Source organism: Tachypleus tridentatus, chromosome 8 (assembly GCF_004210375.1).
Source record: "Tachypleus tridentatus isolate NWPU-2018 chromosome 8, ASM421037v1, whole genome shotgun sequence".
In the NCBI taxonomy this organism is placed as follows: domain Eukaryota; kingdom Metazoa; phylum Arthropoda; class Merostomata; order Xiphosura; family Limulidae; genus Tachypleus; species Tachypleus tridentatus.
This window is the reverse complement of record NC_134832.1, coordinates 128302165-128327406: the sequence shown is the minus strand read 5'-3', so window position 1 is coordinate 128327406 and position 25242 is coordinate 128302165. Positions and strand designations below refer to the sequence as shown.

Genomic DNA, 25242 nt, shown 5'->3' with positions numbered 1-25242 from the left:
TAAAGCTTAAAATATGTAAAATTAAGACCTGCCAGGAAGACTGAAGCATTAAGTTCAAACTTACTGTCAGTCACCTGAAGTTGGCCATTCCAGTCCTGGGTTCAGGTCAAAATAAAATTAAAATGTGTAAAAGAATTCATGCAAAAACAGTGTATAGTCCAATAAAAACCTTAAAGTAAGTTAAAAAGACCAATGACTCTTAAAAATGTAAAAACATGAGTGAGGTGGCCAGTATCACCTATGACACTGGCTAATGTCAAGGGCAAACCCACCTTAAAAATACGTTTAAAATGGCGTTGTCGTTCTTGGTTGTAACAATGGCATGATAATAAAATATGTACGATTGTGACTTGAGTGCCACACACTGGTGCATCAGTACTAGATAAAAGGAAGTGGTGAGTTAAAAAATTGTGACCAATGTGTTGCCTAGCCAAAACAACTTCCTCCCTTTGATCTTCATAGAAACAAGATGGTCAAAGAGCTAAAGAAGGCTTGATTTGAAAACCTTATTGTTTCGTCGCCAATCCAAGTCGACTGCCAACTGGTGTATAGTCAGTTTCTGACAACTGGACCAGAGTCCATGTATGCAACAGGGACGGTGGTGATAAAGCTAGAACAGATGGACTTTGCTGCTCTGTCAGCTAGCTCATTCCCACAAATACCAACGTGACCTGGTATACAAAAAAAATAAGCCCAAACAAAATTACAACATCATCAATACAAAGTTCTGGATCTGGATGAACACCCTATTGGTGGTAGAAATATACAAAGGCACACAGTTTCTAAATCAAAACCTGGTGTTGGAAGTTCATTAAAAAATGCTTAATAAAAAGTAGGAAATTGTCATCAATCTGTACGAGTCTTGCAAGATGCCATATCTCCATGTTGTATCATAAGCTTTCTGTAAATTAAGAAACAAGATGTTGTCGCTTCAAAACGGCTTCTCTAACTGATGTTTCAAGGCGAATTAAGTGGTCTATCGTAGAGCGTTGTCTTCGGAACCCACATTGAGTGGGTGAGAGAAGGTTGTTTGATTCAAGGAACCAAACATGATGAGTATTAATCATCCTCTCTAAGGTAATACTGAGACAACTCATCAAAGCAATGGGAGTTTGGAAGTGACTTCAGAAGAATATCTTCTTTTGAAGAAGAATTGTGAACTATTTGAGACCACTCAAGTTTGGGGCCTTGTTTGAAAACCATTACAGCTTTTGAATGTGATCCTGTCTGCTAAATTTTTAATCAGAATATATATCTGTTGATATGTTAATATACAAAAAATACATTAAAATATAATAAAGTGGAAACAATCTTTGTAAATTTCAATGAAAATATTCAAATTAAAGAAATATCCTCTGTTTCTCAGGTTAAAATGGTTAGTTCAACACTCAATTGTTCAATGATTGTCCTTCATGTTTGTTTTAGTACAGGTACTAAGCAAAAAACTGTACAGCCCTGTACAGGATGTTTGTGTCAGCAATTTAAACAGTAAAGTTTGATATATTATGTTTTAACAGGTAATGCTTTAAAGCTCCTGTGACGTACGTTTGTTTAACATATGTAAACAATAATGTTTTACACATGTGATTCTGTACAACTCTTACAAGATATTTTTGTAAAACAAAACTTTACATTAGTATGAGTGAAAAGTGAGAGATCTTCACACGGTGTATTACACAAACTAATATTGCAGGTTTAATATGTTTATGTATGCTACAACTTAAAATATTACATCTTTGATGAGTAGGTATCAAGGACAGTGTTATGGAACTTTGCAGACTACACATTTATGTAATTGATAATCCTGAAAAATGGAGAATTTATGACTACACACTATAGTATTGAATTTATATTGAAAATAAAAACACAGAAAATTATAAAGATACAAGTTACAGAGTAAGAAGAAAATAATAATTTAACTACATGGTACACAAACTGTAAGCCATGTCCCACCAGAATGGCATGGAGAGTTGGTATAAGGGGCAATATACAAGCATACATATATATCTGAAAGTACAAATTTAAAAATAAAGATGTTTTAGAAACTACCATACAAACATTACTATTAATATACAATATCATAAAAACAATTAAAACGGGAGAATGAAGTGTATTATTTGCACAAGTAGGTTACATGGGGTGGGGGGGATAAAGTACATGTTTATAAAGGGATGCCATAAAAATGTTTGCACCACTGACTTGTACTACAATAAAGATGTAACCAAACAGAGTCAAAACCTGAGAAAAGCTTCAAGGATCTGGATTCCAAGTAGAATAAATGTTATGTATCAGCCTTAGAGAAAGAACTAATAATAGTGTAGACTTATAATAAGGCATTCTTCCAATTAGGGTAGCTCTCTGTCTTCTCTGTGTTCTTCAACTGCTCTGACTGGTTAAATTCACATACATGTTGTTTTGATACAAAAGAAGAGACTGTATCATAAGTCACTATTTTATTTGTTCTTTGAAATCAAAATCACTCCCAATCTAAAAAATCACTGAAATAGTTAACCACAGTTAGGTTGAATACACAAAACATCACCTGTGAGTGATTCAATTTATCAAGAGGAATAACCAGAGAGGGCAAACTAGAACCATAAGCAGGAGAGACAGTAATACAATGGAATAAAAATGCAGGAAAAATACGTTTGAATTTGTCCACACACCAGGTTGTAAGATATCCTCTAGCCAAAGACAACAGGCCCTAAACTCAAGGGATTGTAAAGTCAAATATAGAATGGTTGAATAGTTCCTTGAAAAAAATTAATTAAAAATTCCCAAATAAACTGAAAGGGCAGTTAACTTAATGTGAGTGAGCAATAAAAAGTGAACTGAAAAAACCTACTTTAATTACCCATGGATTGATGAAAATCAATATTAAGTACAAGAAGAAGATGAGCTAATGATATGATTATGCATACAGGCATATGATGACAAAGACAGATTAGAAAGGGAGGGCTATATACTTATATATATGTACATATACTGTCGCAAAAACAAAGTCTCAAAACAAGTCATAGCATGTAGGGAAGAAAAACAGAGAATGAGTGAAATTAAAAACACATGGAAGACTCCTCCACTACAACCAGGCTGAAGTTCAAGAACCTGAGAGAAAGTTTCAGAAGTGCATTAGTATATTAATACAGAACTAATTTAAAAAAAATCCACAACAGCTTACAAAAAGGCAAAAGAAATAGCAGATTTAAGTATTGAACTCTTTTACATGACAAAAGCACCACCAGGTGTAAAAGAAATAAGTAAAACGTAGAAAATACAACAGAATCGGGAGAAAAAGAAATGAGACAAGCGTAAATGTCTTTAGGATTAAAGCTAGTCGACAAATCCTGCTCTGAAAGTGAACAGACCTGAGCAAAAAATCAAGCTTAATCAAAAAGAAAATAAAATGTTAAGTGTTATACAACATGAGCATCCACACAATGGTGATACCTACTATGAACGTCTGTACATAATAGTACAAAAATGTTTAATAAGCAGAGAGGCAATACAGCTTCAAGATCATCCTGTATGTTAAAGACAAATTGAATGAGTAAAATGTCCAAAATAAATTTCCAATAGTGGTACAAATAGTTGTATCAGAATAAGTATTATGTGTAGAATTATGGGTGATAAGTGCTCTTCATTGTAATGTTAATGGTGTGGTACAATGCTGTATAATGTGTTAGATCAAAATACAGGTCATACACTGCTAGCCAAAATCTTAAGGCCAATGAAAATAAAGAAAAAATATGCATTTTGCTTTGTTAGACTCAACCACTTATTTGAGTAGAGCTTCGAAAGATGAAAATAAGAAAAGGGAAAATAAAAATAAAAATCTTTTTTAACATGTAATAGGGAAATTGTGAACACTATGAAATTAGTTTAAATACTAGCTGGTCAAAAGTTTAAGACCATACCAAAAAGAAGTCCTAAACAGAGTAGGAAATGCCCAACAAGAGGTCTCAGTAGTGAGTTGCATGGACGTCATTGCGAATAACTTCAAACATTCATTTTGGCATAGTCAATATAAGCGTTTGTAGAAGGCTGGCTGGAATGTTAATCCAAGTGGTGAAGATGGCTTCACGAAGATCATGCACTGTTTGGAATTGATGTCCATTTCTATAGACTTCCCTTGCCATCCACCCCTAAACATTTTCAGTGGGGTTCAGTTTGGGCAAACACACTGGATGGTACAAAAGAATCACGTTATTTGCAATGAAAAAGTTCTTTGTCCTGCAGGCATGGTGGATTGCAGTGTTGTCCTGCTGAAAGATCCAGTCATTTCCACACAAGCGAGGGCCTTCAGTAAATAAGGATGCTTTCTCCAACATGCCAATGTAGCCAGCTGCTGTTTGATTCCCCTGTATAACCTGAAGCCCCATTGTTCTATGGAATGAGAAAGCACCCCAGATGATGATGGAACCTCCTTCACTGTGTCGAGTAGAAAATATCTCTGGTAGGATATCTTTATCGTGCCAGTAATGTTGGAAGCCATCTGGACCATCCAGGTTAAATTTTTTCTCATCAGAGAACAAAACCTTCTTCCACTTTTCTACGTCCCACGTTTGGTGCTTCTCAGCAAAGTTTAACTGAGCTGTTTCGTGGTGTGGAAGGAGGCATTCAAAGACGTTTATGGCTTTTAAAGCCTTTTTCTCGTAGATACTGTCTTATTGTTCTTGAGCTGCATTCTGCATTGATAAGGGCCTTAATCTGGTTTGACAATTGGCTGGTGTCTTGCTGGACAACCCATTGAATCCTCCTGCTCAACATCGGTGAAATTTTCTTGAGCCAACCACTTGAAATTCTCGTTCCGTATCCCTCAGGGTCTTTTAAGAAATATGCAACAGCAGTTTTACTACACCCAATCTCACCAGCAATGGCACGTTGAGAGATACCTTGTTTTTGTAGCTCGACAATTCTGCCAGTAAGGTCTTTAGGCTACTATTTAGGCTAATTTCATAGTGTTCACATTTCCCCTATTAAATGCTAAAAACGTTTTTTATTTTCATTTCCCCTTTTCTTACTTTGATCTTTTTAAGCTCTACTCAAATAAGTACTTGAGTCTAACAACACAAAATGCATATTTTTCTTTATGTTCATTGGCCTTAAGATATTGGCAAGCAGTGAATGTAAAAATTTTAAAAGTTCACTATTTTTTTTATCAGTTCACTTTGGATATAACTCATCTTTCGTGAGATGTAGATTTACTAATTAGCAATCAGCCCTTTCTTTTCTTGTAAAACACTTCATAACATTTTGAAATACATGTTTGCCTTTTTTATTTTCTGTTAGTAAATCTGATACTTGCCAAGAGATGCCATTTTCTTGCACTATGATTACAATAAACATGTGCAAAGTTGGCTTTATTGATGTGATTGTGAATTTGTATTTAAAGCTGGTTTTTCTCTTGCAATAAATTCTTAACTGGATCATAAATCTGAACTTTAACATTTTTTGCTTTAAGCTCAATTTTGAGAAGTTAGGTATTTGTGTTTTATTTTGATTTGTTTATGTTATTTTAATTTTGTACATTTCTATTTTGTGTACGACTTACATGAACTTGTAAGATAAATAAATTAAACATTTCTCAACACCATTCTAACAAATTGAGCTCATCCACCACAAAGACTTCCTTTGTTTTGTTATGGTGTTAACAACATTGATAGAAGATTGCTGTTTTGATAATTCTCTGTTTCAACTCTTTATTCATGGCAAACTCAGAAAGGATTCTGAACTAAAGATAAACTTATTATATAATATAAAATTTTCTGAACCTTCAGTTAGTTCACTCTATTGATTACTTTATACTGTAACAGTATGAGTGCAAAGTCAACAACGAAGGCTTTCAGTATTTTAAAGGTAAGGCCTCTTGATAATGTTATATAAGGAGTACTTTTTGTTTTACTGTGTGAGTGAGACCACACAAGGTTCTGATAGATTATAGCAAACAGATAATAGCATATACATTGTCAAAAAAAAAAAACCTTTATGTACTTACATGCTTTCCTATGCTTTGTTTCTGCCTATTAAAATACACAAAATATTAGTTTTAATTAAAACAAACACAACAAAAATACTTCAAGATATAGTCAAACTATTAATTAAACAGTGTTTTGTTGAAATTCTGTGTTCATTACCTACATTAATAAAAGATCCATGTAACATCAATGCCACATGCATGTAATACTAACAAAATTAAAATTTCATGTAACACTGATTTTTCTGCACATGGTTTTAGTAATCTTAGATTATAGTATAAAGATAAGTGCCAAAGTACTTTTGTCCATTCTTCCACCATCAACAATGTTCTGAGTTATGTTTCTGGTTATGGACTATTGTTTTGCAGTGCAATTTCAACTGCAAGAAACTATTGTTCAATGTTGTCCTTCCTATTTAAATACTTTCGAAAATACACCAGTTGAGAAAATGATACATTTTGATGAAATATTTGAGCAACCCAAAGGCACAGGAGTTGATGCGAGATATGTGTGTAGGTGTGTGTTTTTCATAAAGCACATCTGCTGAGTCCACCAAGGGGAATTGAACCCCTGATGTCAGATTCATGCAAATTCTACAAAATAAATTTCAATGTGTACTTGGACTTTGCATATCGACTTGGACAAGTGCCAGTATTCTTTGTCTTGTTGGAGTCTGATAGTACTAAGAGATTACTTTAGCATTTTCCTTCACTTTCCTTACATTTACTGCACAATCATAAATACTTCAGAAAATTTTCCCAACATACTAAGTACCATATTTTGAAATACTGTATTACTGAAAAGCCTGACATATGAAAAAAGACACATGCTTTAATTTGTAACATGCTGCTAGATAACACTTAGACAGTTTTCACAGTTGCTCTTCTGGTTGGCTATGTGCTTTGGGAAAAGTCTGTAAACTCAGCTCTTATGTCTGTGCTTGTGTGTTTTTCTTACAGCAAAGCCACATTGGGCTATATGCTGTGTCCATCAAGGTGAATCAAACCCTTGATTTTAACACTGTAAATTAGTTGACTTACTGTTGTCCCAATGAGGGATGCTTTTATGTCTTAACTCATATATATTATCTTTATAATTCCACACCTGCCAAACACTACTGTGTTCTAGTTCATTTTAATTAAAAAGTGGTTAAATATTCTTCCACTATATGGTTTAACATAAGAGATATTCTTTCTTCAAAAAAAAAAAGTAATGTAACCCTTGTAGAAAAGGTCCATTTTAGGCAGATCATTGCATTTCATTGTAATTATAATAAGATAGCTAGAAACAAACTGAACAAATATGTAGCTTATTACCATAGGTTGTGAATAATCATTTTGATATGAAAAGGTTCACACACCATTAATAGAAACAAAATTATTTAAGTAATTGTCTTGTTGGAGTCTGATAGTACTAAGAGATTACTTTAGCATTTTCATTAGTTACATAGTCCCTTACTGTTTGTCAGCTTTCTTTTCATCTGCTTAATATGTACATAATACATCATTGATTGAAAGAGTCATTCAAAGTAACATAAACAAACAATCTATTTTGTAAAAAAGAAAGTTACAGGAACAAAAAACATGTTCTTAAAAGGTTTTTTACAGCAAGTCATACTGTAGAAATACATATGTGGCAAGGTTAGGACAGAAGTCAGCAGCACAAAAAGTAATACAAGATATTTGAAAAAAAACAAACAAACTTGGCAACAGACAAAACAAATTAGTTTCTATATACTTATTTAATAAGTATTTAATAAATTAATTTAGCAATTAATTGAATTTAACCATAATATTCATAAACACCAATTACTAATTCCAACATGTTCTAGCTACATATCAACATTGATAAATCTCCTTCATTGTAATCAATTATTCATCTTACAGTCACTATATCTGGATAAATAGTTTTACTTTCTGTTATATAAATGACTTAGTTTCTTACAACAATCTCTTCTATCTACCATGTGGAACTAGAACTTAATATGACCAATGAAATGAGAACTTTTCATCATTTTCTTGACTTAGATATCTTATTCACCAATGGTAACTTGAATTTAAACATTTATAACAAAAGAAAATGCTTTAGATTCTATGTACACAATTTCCCTTCTGTAAATAGTGTAACCCTTACAACCTTTATTAAAGGTGATACTATTTCACAAATGAAAAAATTTATGGTAGTCTATGAGAAATTTCAATACTTTATTCCACATAAAATTATTAACTGAAAAGCACAAATCTAATGGTTATAGCATTTCTATCATAATCAAAATCTACAGATTATTTTTGAATAGAATATTGTAGTAAATAAATACATTTCTTATTCCCATCCAGATAACATAACTGATACTTGAAAAGATTTTTCCCATTGTTGAATCTGTTGACCTTCTATCACTTTTAAATGGCATTGGTTCATGTTCAAAGATGATAGAGACATGTTAAATGTACCATGTGATTTCACTTCCCACATCAGCATTCATTTTCTGTAAAATTTTCAGTTCTACAGTCTTAAGAACAGATATAATATTCTCTTTTCATCTTTGTTCTAAAATTAATTTATTTTAATATCATTTACAGGAAAATAGGATAAGAATGACCAACTTTGAGGTGACAGAAGAATACTTCAGTATGTTCATACTGGCATATGCTTTTCTTATACTTATAGCACTTTTTAAAACAATTTCTGACTTTCATTATTTGCATAGTCCCTTACTGTTTGTCAGCTTTCTTTTCATCTGCTTTATACTTTATATTCAAGGGAGGAGATAAAGTCTGCTTTTTATTAACTATGGCTGGGTATCATAATCTTTGTTATTTTATATTTAATTTCTATTGTATATCTTATTCATTTCTATTCTGAAATCTTTAGACTGGGTTTTGGTTGGGTTATTTATTCACCTTTTGATTTTATTAGTAGACAATACCATTCTCGTAGCTAGCTGCGGAGAGTGAATGTGTAGTTAGATTCAGGAAGCTGTAAGAACAAACTCCTGAATCTGGTCTTCTAATAATTTCAGTTTTATTCATCTGTTGTGAAACAACATATTCTCCCTCATGTTGGTGTACCATTGACAATACAGGCTGTGTACTTTTTTTTAATTTATTTTTATTTCTGCACATTTTTTCTTAGCATATATTTGTACTAAATTTTAAGATTTTTAAATTTTTCACTAAGTTACTTTGTGATTACTGATAACTCTTTCCCATTTACATATGCTGATGTTAAGTTCATGTTTTACATATTTATTACTCCAAGTACTACTATCTATGTATATACACACAAACAGTATACAACCTTGTAAATTGTTTTTAATAACCAATATATATATATATATATATATATTCTAAATGACAACAAACATGGATTTTTTAAGAATGATATACCCCATTAATATGACATCAGTTCATTACTTCACATTTAGTACAAAGAATAATATTTAAATATTAAACTAATTTCCCAAATATGAATACCCAGGAACAAACATTAAACTCTGATTTTTAAGACAAGTATGAAATTCAATTATAATATTCAGCTTAGAATAAGCTTAATGCCATATAGAAACAATTAACATTTATTAAGAAAACAACACAACAAAATTCAGAGACATAATTCACATAGCATTAGTCTACAAAAACAAACTTAGATATAACCTACTTTTTCAAGCTCTTTAGATGCACCACATTCTCTAAGTTTCTGTACTTCAATATATCTTTTGTAACAATTTTCTTTGGCCTGAAAGAATTATCAACTGATGAGGTTAAGTTCTTCTTTCCAAAACATATTTGAAGCAGTCTCAAATTTTCATACATGTAAGCAAACAGCCAGTGGTGGATTTAAGGTTGTTTGGGCCCTACACCCGATGTAATTTTACATATAATAAAATTATCAATGGGCTCCCATTAAGACCATGGGCTCTGGAGCTAAGCCTCCTTTTGCCCCTATGTAAATACACCACTGCAAACAGCTAAACATAATATTTTCATTACATTTTCATTATACTGAACTGTAGATAGACATATCAAATGTAATCAAGTGATGCGACAAACTAATAAATTTGTAGTTCTAAGAATGGTAGCAAGGTAGCAATCATGACTGAGATATTAGAGAAATACTGGAAAAATTTGTACATATATCATTCTTTACTGAGTCAATATTAATTTCCAACAAAGCAATATTTCACAATATTTCAGTTTTGTGCTTTAGATATTAAACATGTTTGATGTTGAAGTTTACTGCTCACTACCAAAGCTCTTCAGCTGACTGTACTGTGCACCCACAAACTTCATTTGGCATTATATTTGATATAACACATTTTAATAACCTTCTTACATAACAAAACTCTGTATACTAAAAACCTCACACTATTTACTCTGATTTTAATTCTAAAACTTTAGGATGTGTATATAGCTTTTGTATAAAGAGTTTTATTACTGGAAATATAAAATCTTGATCACAAATGTAAAATAACTCACTAAATGCCATAATTATTTGTGATGCAAGAATACATATATACTCCATCAAACTTCATTATATATCTACAACCTTTCAATAAAACAGACAGTTGTATAACAATAGTTTCACTAAATAGCAAGATATTTAAAGTGCTATTAGGAATTGTAGTAAAAGTAACTCTTTGTAAAAACATACATCAATCTCTTTAACATTATAAAGTTTTAAACTAACATTTTTACAAAGTTTATAACTAAAAATGAAAGATTTGTTTAATAATTTCAACTGAAACATCACAGTTAAAAAAGGGGGAAAATTGGGTTAATTTTTATAAATTTGAGACCTTCTAAAAATGATAATTATTTTTTAGTGGAACTACTAACTGGATGAGTAACATATCATTTGAAATATTGCTTAATTACTTTAAAAGAATCTCAAACTGTTTAAGCTATTAATATATGAATTGTTTATTTTACAACTGTGTAAAACTTTAGATAGCTGTATATGTAAATCTTTTGTTGATCTTCATTTCTAAAAGAGAAAACCATCACTAATGTTGTTTGTTTTCTTGAAAAATTTCAATTCATGTTTATACAAGAACAGAAATCAGATATAAAAAAAGCAAACACACATAAATTGACAGCAATCACTTAATACAAGTGATTTATCAAAGATCCTACTTTTAACACAGTGGCAGCAATATGTTGGAAGGCTTGTATTACATCTACAGTTCCCATCTGTTTGGATTTCACCTACAACAGAAACAGAATAAAAGATAAAAGTTAAGAAACAGTTCTGACAAATCTATGGCAGTGAAGACAGCTCAAGTTTTAACACCTAATGATATAACACTCAGAGACAATAAGTTATAAAGCACTATTTACAAAAATGTTTTCTTTGAAAATTAAACATGTACTTCCATGGTTGTCCACAAATTTTTTTTTATTTTTATTTTGTTTGTTTCTGCTAATACCAGCAGAAGGTTATCAAAGAGACTGATGATGTCTTGCAGACATCCCATGAGACAGCATGGCTGAAGTCACCCTGCTGCCAGTATCATACCCATAAAAGTATCAACACCTTAATTGCTAATGCAACACTGTGTCATGGGTCATGTCATATGTAATGGTCTTGTTACAAGCAAGTTACTTCAGTTTTTGGCAACCTACTTACAAGCTACTAATTTACTTCATTGGAAGACATCAGATCATGAGGTAAAAAATACTCAAGCTAATTCTGTAAAAAGAACTAAGATTTACAAAACAATGTTTTTTGTTATGATTATGTTCAAAAATGTATTTTAAACCTCAAACTACTTAGTATATTCTTTTTAGGGAGTCCATCTGTACTAATCAATTATTTCAAAATTATAATATTCAAAATGACTTAAATTAAACAGCTAGGGTCCAAGTTACTTTTACAGTTGTCTAATTGTAATGGAGTACATATAGCTGCAAGTCTGCAGTACAGATGAAACTAATCTTATAAACATTAAAGCCATTAAATATGACTGTGGAAGTTTGTCTATTCCATTGACTGTAATGGCAAAACTCTGAAGATGGGTCCAACATTTTTATTTTCCCCCCTCCCACCATCTGAACATTTCTGCAGGCATCCATGTGCACTTTGATAATTTATTCAAAATATTTCACAATTAAAATTTCAATTTTATAGAGATTAATAAAAAAAACACTGGTATTCCTACCTGTTTGTGTTTTTTTTGTTGATCTTCACAGTAATGGTTGATATCTTTGACAAGTCCTTGTAATCTTTCAACCATAATGTTGTGTAGGTGTGACAGTTTGTCTGCTGAGCTCTTCACCATTTGCCATAAGGGACCAAATGTTCTTTAGTTAAAAGACAATAAATAATTAGTCACATGTGTAGAAGTGATGGAAAATATGTTTAAAAAACATTCCCCAAACCATTGAAATGCATATTTAAATGTGCACTTTTACCACAGAAACTAATTAGACCTTCAAGTGTTGGCCCTGTGACAGTTATGAAACTTCACTCCTTAATAAGTGTTATCATAATAGTAATCTTGCAAATAAAATCACCCTTTCAGAAAATTCACAGTGATGTTTAGAAACAAGTTTTCTCTCAGGTCACATCAAGTTCATAAGGTATGGATATAATTAAGAAAAAATAATAATAAATATACATGCAAATAAATATTACTTAACACTGAATCATTCATTTTCAGGACTATTATAGAGTTTCTTAAAACAAACTTCAGGCAAGTTTTGCGAGTACTATATGACCTACATGCATATTTAAAAGATCCATCAATTCTTCTACAAACTAATGCTTTTTGTAAAGAAGAAAGAACAAAATTTCTTTCTACTTTTGGTACTACATTTCACAGAAACAGCAGACATTTTTTGTTTGAATATAAAGAACAAAGAACTTAATAATCTGGTTTCATTATGTTTCATTTCTTACACTGAAAATATATTTCCTTTAGATACTTACATCCTTTCACATATATAGATATTGTCATTTAGTGCTGTCTTTTATATGCAAAAAAACAAAAAACCTTATGCATGTCACAAGTCTCTTATTCCCCCCAGATTTGATCGATTCCAATGTGTCTCTCATGCAAATCATCATGCATCATTCCTCCCCCATTAAGAGTGCAACATACTATCACGACACGTTTCTTCCTCTATTCAAATCTACCAAACTAATACTTCTCCTTTAGTAATACTCATGTTCAGAGATTTTTTTTCTTTCACTGCACTTCTTGTGAATCATGATTTTAATGAACTGCCAAAGTGAGCTTTCTTCATTGTTATTATTTTCTTCACTTTGAAGAAATCTTTTAATTTAACTTCTCAGTCCTTATTTTTTCACACTTGCATATCTTACATCAAACATTTGTTTGATATATGTATTTCTGCAATAAGTTCATGTTCTCATTTTTGATGTTATTCCTGTATTATTATTATTTTCACAGACTGCAAGTGGGAGAGACTCGTTGTAGGATTTCTCTGCTGTTATCCATGGTTAGATTGATCATGATAAGGGTAAATCACTAATTGTCCTAAAGAGGAGATGCAAGCTCTGGTTTCCAGTAGGAAGAAAGGGTACGAAAAGCGAGGGGAGATAAGTAGCTATTGGAAACACATTTTTAGCACAGGAAAATGAATAGCTAGAATCCCACACTGAACAAGTGAGGGAAAGAAAAAAGCATCCTTTGAAAATGTCCTTTAGACACTTCCTAAGACAAGATAGCCAAATTCTAAGACCTGATGAAGGGAACCACACCACTTCTGAGTCATGTACTCTTTGTCCATTATAGAAAGATGTTGTATATATGAGGTGAGAACAGAAAAGTACATCCAACTGGAAAAGAACTATGGATGGAAAGTGATCCAAACCATGCAAATTTTATGAAACTCAATCTCAAAAAATTATAAAGTAGGTAAAATGAAAAGAATGTACCCTTAAGATGTAGAGTGGCTAGAGCATGATGGAATGTAACATGACACATCAACTATATCCAAATTCCATGACACTGGGAACCAACATCCACATGGGGATAGAAGAAGGATAATATTGTTGGCAAATCAGCTACAATCCAAAACCTGGCTGCCAGGTACTCACACAAATTTGGAGAGTAGGTAAGAGGATCATACAACTGACAAGCCAACTGGAATCAAAATCCAGGCCACCAGAAACTAACATATATTTGAGGGTAAAAAAAAGGATCTTACCATTTTCATCTCAAATTCATGAGACATGAAAATATATGATACCCTCTGACTCATGAACAAGGTACATATGAATAGAATGAATTGACAGATCAATCTGGGAACACATCTGATACCAAAAAGATGCCTACATAATGTAAAGCCATCTCCCTCAAAAGCAAAACTGATGAGAACAACTACAAGCACATTAATATCCTCTGAATAAATTTTGAGGCATAGTAGATAGGGAGAAAATATAATAATAATGGAGTCTAAATAAAGGAGGAATATAGCCATCTGCAATACTTTAAATCCAAAATCCAGCCACTGGGAACTGACATCAATGTGGGGAAAGGATAATGGATCCTAATCAAAGGAGTGAACTGCAGCTTTGATGCCTCACTCTGATTTGTTTTTATGTTTTATATTGGAGGATATCATCATCCTCCATACCAGCAGAACACCACCACTCTACTCTCAACTGAATAGTTTTATAACAATTTTAATATTTTGTTTGTATTTCACTAACCCTTTCCATATGAGTTACAAATGAAAGGTCATGTCACTGCATTTGCTGACTAATATTCCAAATTCATCAACTTCAGTATAAAACTGTAGATAATAATTCAAATTTTCATGTTATATACTATTTAATTTCTTAATTTAAAAATAAATGTTAAAAATGCACACATGTAAATGTTAATTTTTGTCTGGCATGTGGTATGTTGAATGCAGCACTGGTTCAAATTCGATGTTTGTGATGTAAAAATACAAAAATATATAGCTTTGTATGAATTAGGAACTCAAATTACCAATACTGACACAGCTAGAATATAAAATAAAAACCTTTCATTTTTTTTTCTGTTCATTGACCTATCATAATACTTAGTGAATCAAACACAGTGGCCCTGCTCACCTTTTTCTATTTTTGAAAATGGTCCCAGAAAAGGAAAATGAAGAATTGTAGGCCAAAAGCAAGGCAACTTCTGGTTAAGGGATGTAGCAAAAGCCTCAGTGAGAGAGTACTCCAATGAAGTCAAAACCACTGTAAAACAAAAGGATCAAGTGACTGCTCTCCCACATAAATGCTGTTTGGACAGCAATCTGATTTACAACAAGAGTGACAGCACCTGGAACATGACATGAAATGATGGGAATAATGAGCATGTGGCTCCCAAAAGATACAATGTATGAATAAAGAGCGATGTAAAATAGGTATCATCCTGGTGACTGAGGTAATAAATCAATGAAGAAAGATTGGAATGGATCATTACCAGACAACTTCTGGCATATCCCATCATTTACATCAGCAGAATACCATAACCATACTCTCAAGTGAATAGTTTTCTAATCACTTCTATATTTTACTTGTATTTCCTTAACCTATTCAGAATGATGCCTCCATGGTCTACCACCTCAGTGGCTTGGAACAGGAAAGTGGTAAGGACTCTTCAAACTCCACAAGAAGAAAGGAGGGAGTGAAATGAAATGAAGAGTCTGGAAGAAAGACAGCACTTGAGACACTGCAATAGGTGACCACAAAACCATATTTTTAAAAGTAGACCATATCAATTTACTCAATATAAGGCATAGCATGAATGGAGAGCTATCCTCTTCTGCTTTACCCATGTAGTCTATGGGTGAGTATGGTTCATGAGGATAAACCCATAAATGATCTTGTGAGAAACATCCCATCCCTGCAATGCACATTGTACTGCTATAAAATGATAATATGGAAATTAAAATGGCTTTACAGGATGGATTTAAGCATTTAAAGAATATTTGGTCAGATGCTACACACCACAGAGCAAGATCCAGTGTGAAAGAGAGGGACATGCTCCCAAAAAAGAAAAGTTATATATACAAAAAGGTAACTTAGTCACTATCTCACAAAAGAGTGAATTATGGCAACAGATGGATGACAGTACCCTGACAAGGAAGAAACAGCAACCCACAGCATAGAATAAGGTGAAAGTACGAGATGTAGTCTCAGTGTTAAACAGACAGAGTACTTCCACTTGATGGCAGGGTAGCTATGCAAGAAAAAGGAAGGTGCATGAAAGGAGTGAAAACACTGGGAAGTGAAGATAGGAAGGAGACACGGAGACAATCACCAATCAAATCACAATCTAAACCCAATGGGTAAGGAAGGAAGGGAAAGAAAGTTGATTTAATGGAAAGAAACATAAAAAAAGAGTGAAACAATCCACGAAATGTACTGTACCAAGAAGGTCATTCAGTTCCCACTGAGAAGAAACATGGAAGATGGTAAGAAATTAAAAATTAAAAAAAAAAACACCATACTAACCACTCAAATGTACATTAGTAAAATTGATTTAGAACAAATGAAATAAATAGAGCTGAAACAGCCAAGTAAAATCAAAGCAGTGCCATCTGGGAAAGATCAGTCAGAAAGACTTGAATTGGAATAGCATAGATGCTCAATACTTTGGGGAAGAAGACTAATAGAATGAGAAAAACTACTGTAAACCTTTCCGAACTTCACAACAGTTTGGGGAAGAGGATGTTGAGCCACAGACCAAAATCAAAGGATGTAACTAAATAGGAAGTGAGAAAAGTCTAAAAAGCTTCACATGGAAGAGTAGCTCCCAGGAGGTAGATTCACCAAAATGTAGGAGGATTGAGGTCTCTCCAAGGAAGAAAGTATCAGAACTGGAAATTCAATTAGTAATGAGATCAAAGTCCTGGAACATGACCCTCCAGGAGACATATGTCAGGTGTGTAGGTTAAAAAAAAAAATCCCTTGCATACCTGAAAGGGAACAAGAAGGTGTGTCCTCTTGTTAAGTAATAAAAGCCATCACCATCAACAAGTCAAAACGAAACAGGATCAGTCAAACTAAACAAGAAGAAAATGTAAACTAAAACACCTTGGGATGTCTGGGTATGACAGTTAGTAGATCTTTCCACTGGAGATCATTATCCTGAAAGCTTCCTACTGATAGAAACACACCTTCCATCTTTGGAGATTAGCATCAGAGAAGAGAAGCAATCCAGGAAAAGCAATGAAAGCAGTAAACCCAAAGTCACAGGGGATTTGTTAAACTACCAACACATATGTATAAAGAGGGAAGGAAAAAAATTAAGAAAAAATCCAAAGTGGATGATAAACAAACTGCATCATTAAACCACAGAAGATCTTAAAAGCAAAAATATGTGTATGGAAAGAACAATCTTAAATTGAAAATAACCACAACATGAAGGGAAGAAGGAGAAGGTATCCTGCAAAAATCCTTATATATAAGTGGAACACTGAAGAAAGGAAATTGAAGGTAAATATTAACTGCAGGAGTGTCAATAAAGGAAACCAAAACTAAGAAAAAGAATAGTTAGGAGACCAAATGAATAGGATTAACAGAAATGCAATTGACATAAATCAGGAAGAAAGTGTGCCTGATGGTAAGCTAAGGCAAAATGAATAACAGGTATCATCCCATACAGGGTGAAACTTGCAATCACCCAATCTTAAAAGGGAGACAATAAGATCATCATGAAACAATGTCATGAGAAGAGGAATATACAGGGAAATATGTCAAAAAATATAGTAGATAGGCCTGACACATTCTGCAGTTGAGGTCCATAAAGGAGGAAGAAAAATTAACAAAATCTTGGTCATCTTAAAATGGATCCAGTCATTATAGTAGGAAAGCAAGCAATATTGATATCACATCGGATGAGCTTCCTCCCACGAGGAAACCTCACAAATGACATTAATGGTAAGAAGTATAGGTTATAAATTAAGCATAATTAAGGACAAGAAATATAAACTATAAAGAAAGTCAAAATGAAGTAGTCAATACAGTGGAAATTTTAAATTATGTAGTGAAATAATCATATGGATGTGGTATTATGTTTTTAAGCAAAGATAATTTCACTTTGTAATAACTCAACAAGTTACATATATCACTATTGTATAACAGAGTATACCTATTAAAAGAAATTAATACAAAAATATGGAAAAATATTAAAATAAAACACATGAAGAGAGCACAAACCAAACACCATAACACAAGAAGTGATGTTGTGTAAAAATGAATAGAGGGAGTCACATTTGTCAAGAAAATATGTCACATTCTTATTGGTAGAGGGTTGTCACATGATGATCTACATAAAAGATTCATTGGAATCAGTGAATTCCACATGATGGGAAATGAAACAGCTTGTAGCATGTGTACAAACAAGTCTTGTATAAAAAGAACAGCACTGGAAGAGAACTATTTATATGAATGGAGGTGACATACCATATTGGAAGTATTTGTACTGAAGACATGTTTGTAAATTGAGGACCTTTGTCTGACTGAGATTCTAATATGTCAGATGAAAGGAAAGTAATGGAAAGGGAAGAATAAAAATACTTGATATGGTGTTCTTATTGCACATGCAAAAACTTGAGAACCTCCAAAATGCACATCTACAGCTTTGTTCAGTATTTCTGTATACAAGGCCAGATTAGGACCTTTATGGGCCCTAAGCACTGAAAAGATTATGGTGTAACATCTATTACTTTCACTAATTCCATGATCCCACATAGATGAGTGATATAATTCCACTAACAAAAGTGGTACTAAATTACAGAATTGTAAACAGTATACTCTGAAAACACACATACTTTATAAATTCTATACCAATTAATGCAGATCTGGTTTACATGAAGAGAGGTAATAAAAAGAAAACAAAAATGGGAGCAGAGTAAGTAGTGGTGTAAGAAAATCTAACAAGGTTTGATTTTTTCCCATAATGACTACAATATTGGAAGTATTTGTACTGAAGACATGTTTGTAAATTGAGAACCTTTGTGTGACTCAGATTCTTGATTTTTTCCCATGACGACTACTTTGATGCTTTCTTTTAAATATCAGATTTGAAAAAGAAAATCTCAATTTTTTGGTGCCCCAAGCATGTGCTTAATCTGTCTACTGAGTAATCTAGGACTATTTGTATACTTATCTCATATTTACTATCCTGTACTATAAACTGTCACTACATCACCAGTGTAAGTTAAAATGAATAGTTTGTAAATGACAACAAATACATAATACTATATTGAATAGTACTCTGCAAAAGAGAGTGGAACACACTTTCTGACCTCCACCCATGCACATAGAATTAAACAAATAATGCCAGATAAAACAACTTCTATATTTTAAAGATTTGCTGAAACCTGTGAGAGAAATGTTTTTATGAAGAATCTGAATAATATGATGTTCAAGCACTAAAATAGTTTACATACATAACATATGTATATTGATGTCAAATGCAAGGTCAATCTTATCATTTGGCAACACTAAACTTATAATCAATCAAGTCTTTGCATAAGTAGTACTTCTATTAAACTATTTGAAACTGATGTAGAAATTTCAAAATACAAAAATAAATAAAACTTCCAGATGCAAGCACCAGTCAGAAACTGTTTGTTTTTTACCTGGAAACAAATAAATCTTCCAGATTTTCATTAACTATGCATACTTCAGATCTAAGAAAATACTGTTATGTTTATATGTGTATTTTCCATTACAAAATTGTAGAAAACACAATGTGAGAACAAAAATAAAACAGTGAGTGTTTCACATGTTACTCACCCATGAGTTAATCCACTACCAGCATGTTTAGCAAGTCTGGATAATGCTTTTGAGTTAGAGTCTTCTATGACAAACCTATAACAGTGGTGCAATTAACATCTTAATGAAAATACGTATAAAGCTTTACACTAATTTGAAGAGTTTCACTAATAATACATCTTGCCTTAAATATTATGTTTTGATGAGTTTTAGTCCCTTTGTTTTAATTCATAAATTGTTTATTTTAGTTCCTTTGTTTCATATTTAATACTTCTATTTTCCTTCTTCTTCTCTCTGTCAGTTAATGGGAAAAATATAAAAATCATAGAGCAGAAACCCTACCCAAAAGAAAAACAGATTACACAAGATCCATCAACCAAGAAGATATAGATTCAGAGCTGTTCATAAACTACCTGAAAATGAAGAAACAATCAAATGTCTGAAAAAGTTGACAAAAGATATTTATGACAAGATATTCAAAGGTGTTTTAAAACCTTATTCACTATGGCCTCTTGCCAACCATATCTCTCACACAGACACACTAATTTCTTTTTCACCACAAAATAAACCATTTAGATAAAAAAAATTTAGAATAACCTATTCAAAGAATACATCTTATGTTAAATTAGGTATAAAAGATAGTCATAAATCTTGAACCAAATATTCAAGAAACTCAATTATTATGGAAAAAGTACACTATACATGCACATGAAGTTACAGACAAAGCAGAGTTATAGTCTTAATTTACCATTAATTTCTGAAAGTCCCAAATTAAAATAGTTTTCAATGATAAGAAACATCTAAGTACATTAAGTGTCCTACTTACTGATTATTGTTGCCATCATATTTTATTTACCTTCAGCCCCTGTTCAAGGGAATTATAAGTAGATTTAGATATCATGCTATCCAACTGTAACTGATGGCATCAGTGCCATACCAGCAGCATCATTCACCAGCTAAACACCCACTATATCTCTGGTATTAAATTATATCAATTTCCTTCAAATTCATTAGTGGTTTTTTTATTACAAAAAAGATAAATTTTAAAAGAAAATTCATGCTATATTCATTGTAGAATGTTTGTCTGATTGAAAAATGTATTAATATGTTTTGTACAAAAACATCAGAACTGTATTTATTTAAAAATAGCTTATATGGTCACATAATATTTGTCAAAATAGTATAATAAATATGTTTTGAAGAATTTGATACCTTATAATTACTTCTATATAAATATTAATTTGTAATATTTGATTGGCAGGTGAATTCAAGAACAAACTATATATCTTAAAATATATATCACAGCACTATAATTTTCCAAATATGATATGCATATTTTACACAAATATTTATATAGAAGTTAGGATACATATAATATATGGTAAGAAACTTTTACTTTTAATGATATTTTACAGCCAGTTTAGACCATATTTTATGATATGATAATGCACACTTCTATAATTTAAAAATGTTGCATTTTGGTGGTATGCTTTATTAATTATCTCTCTTCCTAAGGCATATATGAAAATTATCTCTCCTTTTTGTCCATTTTCAGTATTTTAAACACACTTTTTGAAATAAAATGATCAAGAAGCTAAGTCTTGTGATTTTTTAAAGATTTTTTTTACATGCAAACTCAGAAATGTTTGGAAATATAAAACTATTTACTTCTACATTAAATTTGATATTCAAAACTACAAACTGTTTAAAGTAAAATCTTTAAATCCTGAGTCTGAATCACTATTCTTGAATACTTGGCACAATGTCTCCACATAACAAGCACTAATACAAACTTGTTTTTATGATTTTACAAATACTCAAATCTTTTGACAATGTGCATCTGCTGGCTGCAATTGCAAAGATAAGAAGCACTATGGTGAATGTGTCATTAGAGATTATATGGACACTAACAATCTTTTCAATAAAAAGTTTTTTTGGACTACAGTATTGCAAAAGTCTATATGTGTATCATTTTTGGTAATAAGGCAAATTTCACACTTTGTTTGTGAAGATTATTGTGTAATTTTATTTGGAAAACTATAGTAAGTATTATGTTTCTTTTCGTTACACTTATTTTTCAACCCTAAATGTTGATCTTTCATACTACATGACAGTAACTAAAAATAAACTTAACCTATCTGGTTGATTAGTTACACAGAATTATCTTTGTAATATTTATTTTGCTTTAAATTGAAATATTAATAAGAATGTTATTTTAGAATACATACAAAATTGATATAATACTTGTTATCAAAACTGGACACTCAAGAAACTGTTTGCATTGTATGTTTTTATGATTATAAATAAAGAACAGATGTTACATATTTGATAAGTAAATGTTACCAAGCATCTACTAAAGCAACAAAACATAACATAAGTCTTCCCTTAAATTTACTGCATCCACCACATCTGAAGACAACTCTTTCCAACACTATTAGAAAAATAAGTGTGCTAGGGGAAAATTAATTCTAGCCTGTCAAAATTTATTTGTGATCCTTAGTCGTACCAATCTCACTACAAAGTACATACACACACAAAATAAAAGAAAATGCATCAATGTTTACATTTGTTTTACTCCTGTAACTCCTGTACATACACCTCAACACACACAGTAATTTCATTCCTTCAGCATCTGCTTATGAGATTTGTATGTCACTAATCTTGTCTTAACTACCACCTAAAAATCACATTTAACATTAGATGTGCTAGCAACAACAGCCCTTCACCAATAGTAGGGCAACATAATCTCCTTGCACAGTAACTTTCCTATATGATTTCATTCATTATAGTTACATTCTTAGCCAAAACAAGAACAAAATGCAACAGAAATTGGGAGGACTGGTTGGAAGGTGTGATGAGATGAGTATCTATTGGAAATACATTTTCAGGTAAGGGAATTGTTAACTTTCAAGGAAATACTACACCTCTCTGTAAAGAATAGTGAAATTCCTACATTAAAGTGGATGTGATTCAAAGGCAGAAACAAACAATTGCAGAAATGAAGAAAAGACAAGGTTTGTGCTAAATAATATTGTATATAGAAGATAATTTGAGTATGAATGAATTTAGATATGAGAAACAGAAAAAAGAGAGACAGGAGAGAAAAAAAAATATCTTCTCATGCACAGCTAAAGTTTTAGGAACAAAGACCAAGTCTGGATAGATTAAGAAAATGTGGTCAGAGTAAGTGCAGGAAGCACTAATTGCATAGACATTTGAATAACAATCACAAGTGAGAAAGAGAAGTAGTATGCATGAGAGAAAGATTGTATATAAAAAACAAGAAGTCAACAGTTTGAATAGGGCACATGCAGGAAAATACAAAACCACATTAAGGTTCCAGTCAGATATGGGTTTGGTGTGGAGGTCAGTGAACAAGGAAGGTTTGGAACAAGATGAAGTGGATGGAAGAAGAAAACACCTGTTAATGAAAAAAAGGTGAAATGTAGTAAACAAAATTATTTGATAACCAGATATGATGGATATTCACAAACCATGGTTGAACAACAATGTGAAAAAGACTGAAAGGTAGTACCATACTAAGGTGGTCTGCTTATTCCAGAGTTATGCAATTATTTGATAGACAAATTAAGTTGAAGGCAACAGGACTGGGCAGCTGACCTTGGAGATTGGTAAACTAGACAAATCCCACACATGAAGATGAAGGGACAACACCCCAGGTGAAAAAGAGTGGAAGTTTAGTTCTGAAAGGAGAGGTGTGCCCATCTGAGAACAAATCCAACAGAAACCTATGAGTTGTTCCAGAGAGGCCAGAGTTTTCAAAGCTGAAATAATTTTATTTGTAAAGTGCAAATGAGAAGTGCAAATTCCATTGGTTGGAAGTGAAGTGAAAAAGGCTGAGCCCAACTGAGATAAGAGGTAAAGAACATGATGAGAAGAACTCAAGAAGAAGGATGGAAAACTGGAATTGATAGGGAAGGTAAAGATGGAGCAGGTAATGAACAGAAGGGCAAAGTAGATAAAGACAAGAAACTAAGGAAGACAATGGAGACTACTGACAGGCTGGCTTCAGCCTATTTATCAAGAGAATCAAAAACACTTTTGAAAATTTCAAGATAAAGATCACAGAGATAAAAAGGAGGAAGGCAAACATCAAGGAGAACATTCTGACCCAACAAGTCTCAACAACAGTAAGACCAAGTAAGATGGGGCAGAGTGAAAAAGTAGTATGGGATAAAATTATAAAAAAGAAGACAGGAACATTTCCAGAAGTACAATGAAGTGCTTCAGACATGAGATGAAGAAATTAGATGTAATGTAAAAGGATGGTGAAAAAAGTTAAGATTTTGCTTACCTGAAATATTTCTGATCAATATTTAAATCCACACAAAGAGTTTCTTTTTTCTCTTGAGTTTGTGTGTTCTGTTACAGAAAATTCCCATCTGATTTCAACTGAAAGCATATGAATTTGTGCCTCTACCAATAGGTGTGTGACACACCACAACAGACAATAATCCCCTATACATTCATGCTCACAAATCCTCATTCTTTAATGTGGCAAAGAATAAATGGGCATTAAAAAAAGTGGGGAGGATGGATAAAAATGTGTGAATAAGTGAGCAATTATCAAAAACACATTTTTAGATAAGGAAAATGTTACATTCCATAACAAATACTCACTTCTGCATGCAAAAAGCTAAAATCAAATGTTGAGATGATAGAAGTACTGGTGCAAAAATTACCAACATTAGCTCCCTTCAGAGAGTGTCTGAAGAAATGTTATGGAATGTTACACCCTATACCAGGGGCTTCATAGGGGAACACCCATCAAAGATCACATCTCATCCAAGGTATACTCTTTGCCCATGTAGAAGGAAAGAAGAGGTAAAAAAAAAGAAAAAAGACAAAAGTATGTTACAAGGATGGGCAGAATAGGTAATGGCCATCTGAGCATGATACATAACTAGAAATACTCCTCTTACACAACTGGTTTCTGAATCTTTGAGTTCTTATGATAGAGGAATTGAGCACACAAGGTAGAAACTGTCTAACAGCTGGTGTGTGAGTTCTCAGATGGCCATCACCTATTCTGCTCATTCTTGTAACATACTTTTATTACAAAGTCAGACAAAGGACCTCTAGTAACAGATGGTGAAACAAAGATTTAAATACACCTTTGTGCAAATTAATTAAAACAAATGGCCATTTTACAATATTTTCAGCATGGCAGCCAGTGTATACTCACTGGACCCTCTGATTTCCTTTAACAGTCATTTTTTCACACAGATGGCATCATTAGCTGTGTTTTGCAGTACGGTCAATTTATTTTTGGGATATATGATGAAATTTTGAGAAATATTACATCATTCGAAATTACGTTAAAAGGGCAAAGAGACCAGTCAAAAAACAACTTCTTACCAACTCAATGAAGAAAAAAATGGTATTAATGGGGTCTGAAATACAAGAACTGGATGCAAGAACAATGGAGGAAGGTGTTATTCAGTGATGAGACTCATTTCTTTGTACAGGGTCAAAGACGTCTGCATGTTCCTAGATTTCCAGGTGAGAAACTTTGAGAATC

The 25242-nt window shown here is 32.4% G+C and overlaps 1 protein-coding gene across 3 annotated transcripts in view; it reads right to left on the bottom strand.

The window, feature by feature from the left end:
- LOC143223463 (F-BAR domain only protein 1-like) overlaps nt 1-25242 on the bottom strand; it is a 56683-nt gene that overhangs the window by 12901 nt on the left and 18540 nt on the right. For all 3 annotated transcript variants that reach the window (XM_076451487.1, XM_076451489.1, XM_076451488.1), the window contains exons 3-7: nt 19722-19796; nt 12133-12274; nt 11108-11179; nt 9633-9710; nt 5996-6020 (exon numbers count right to left, since the gene is read on the bottom strand). In XM_076451487.1, the coding sequence (XP_076307602.1) occupies nt 5996-6020; nt 9633-9710; nt 11108-11179; nt 12133-12274; nt 19722-19796 (392 nt within the window). The remainder of the gene's footprint in view (nt 1-5995; nt 6021-9632; nt 9711-11107; nt 11180-12132; nt 12275-19721; nt 19797-25242) is intronic.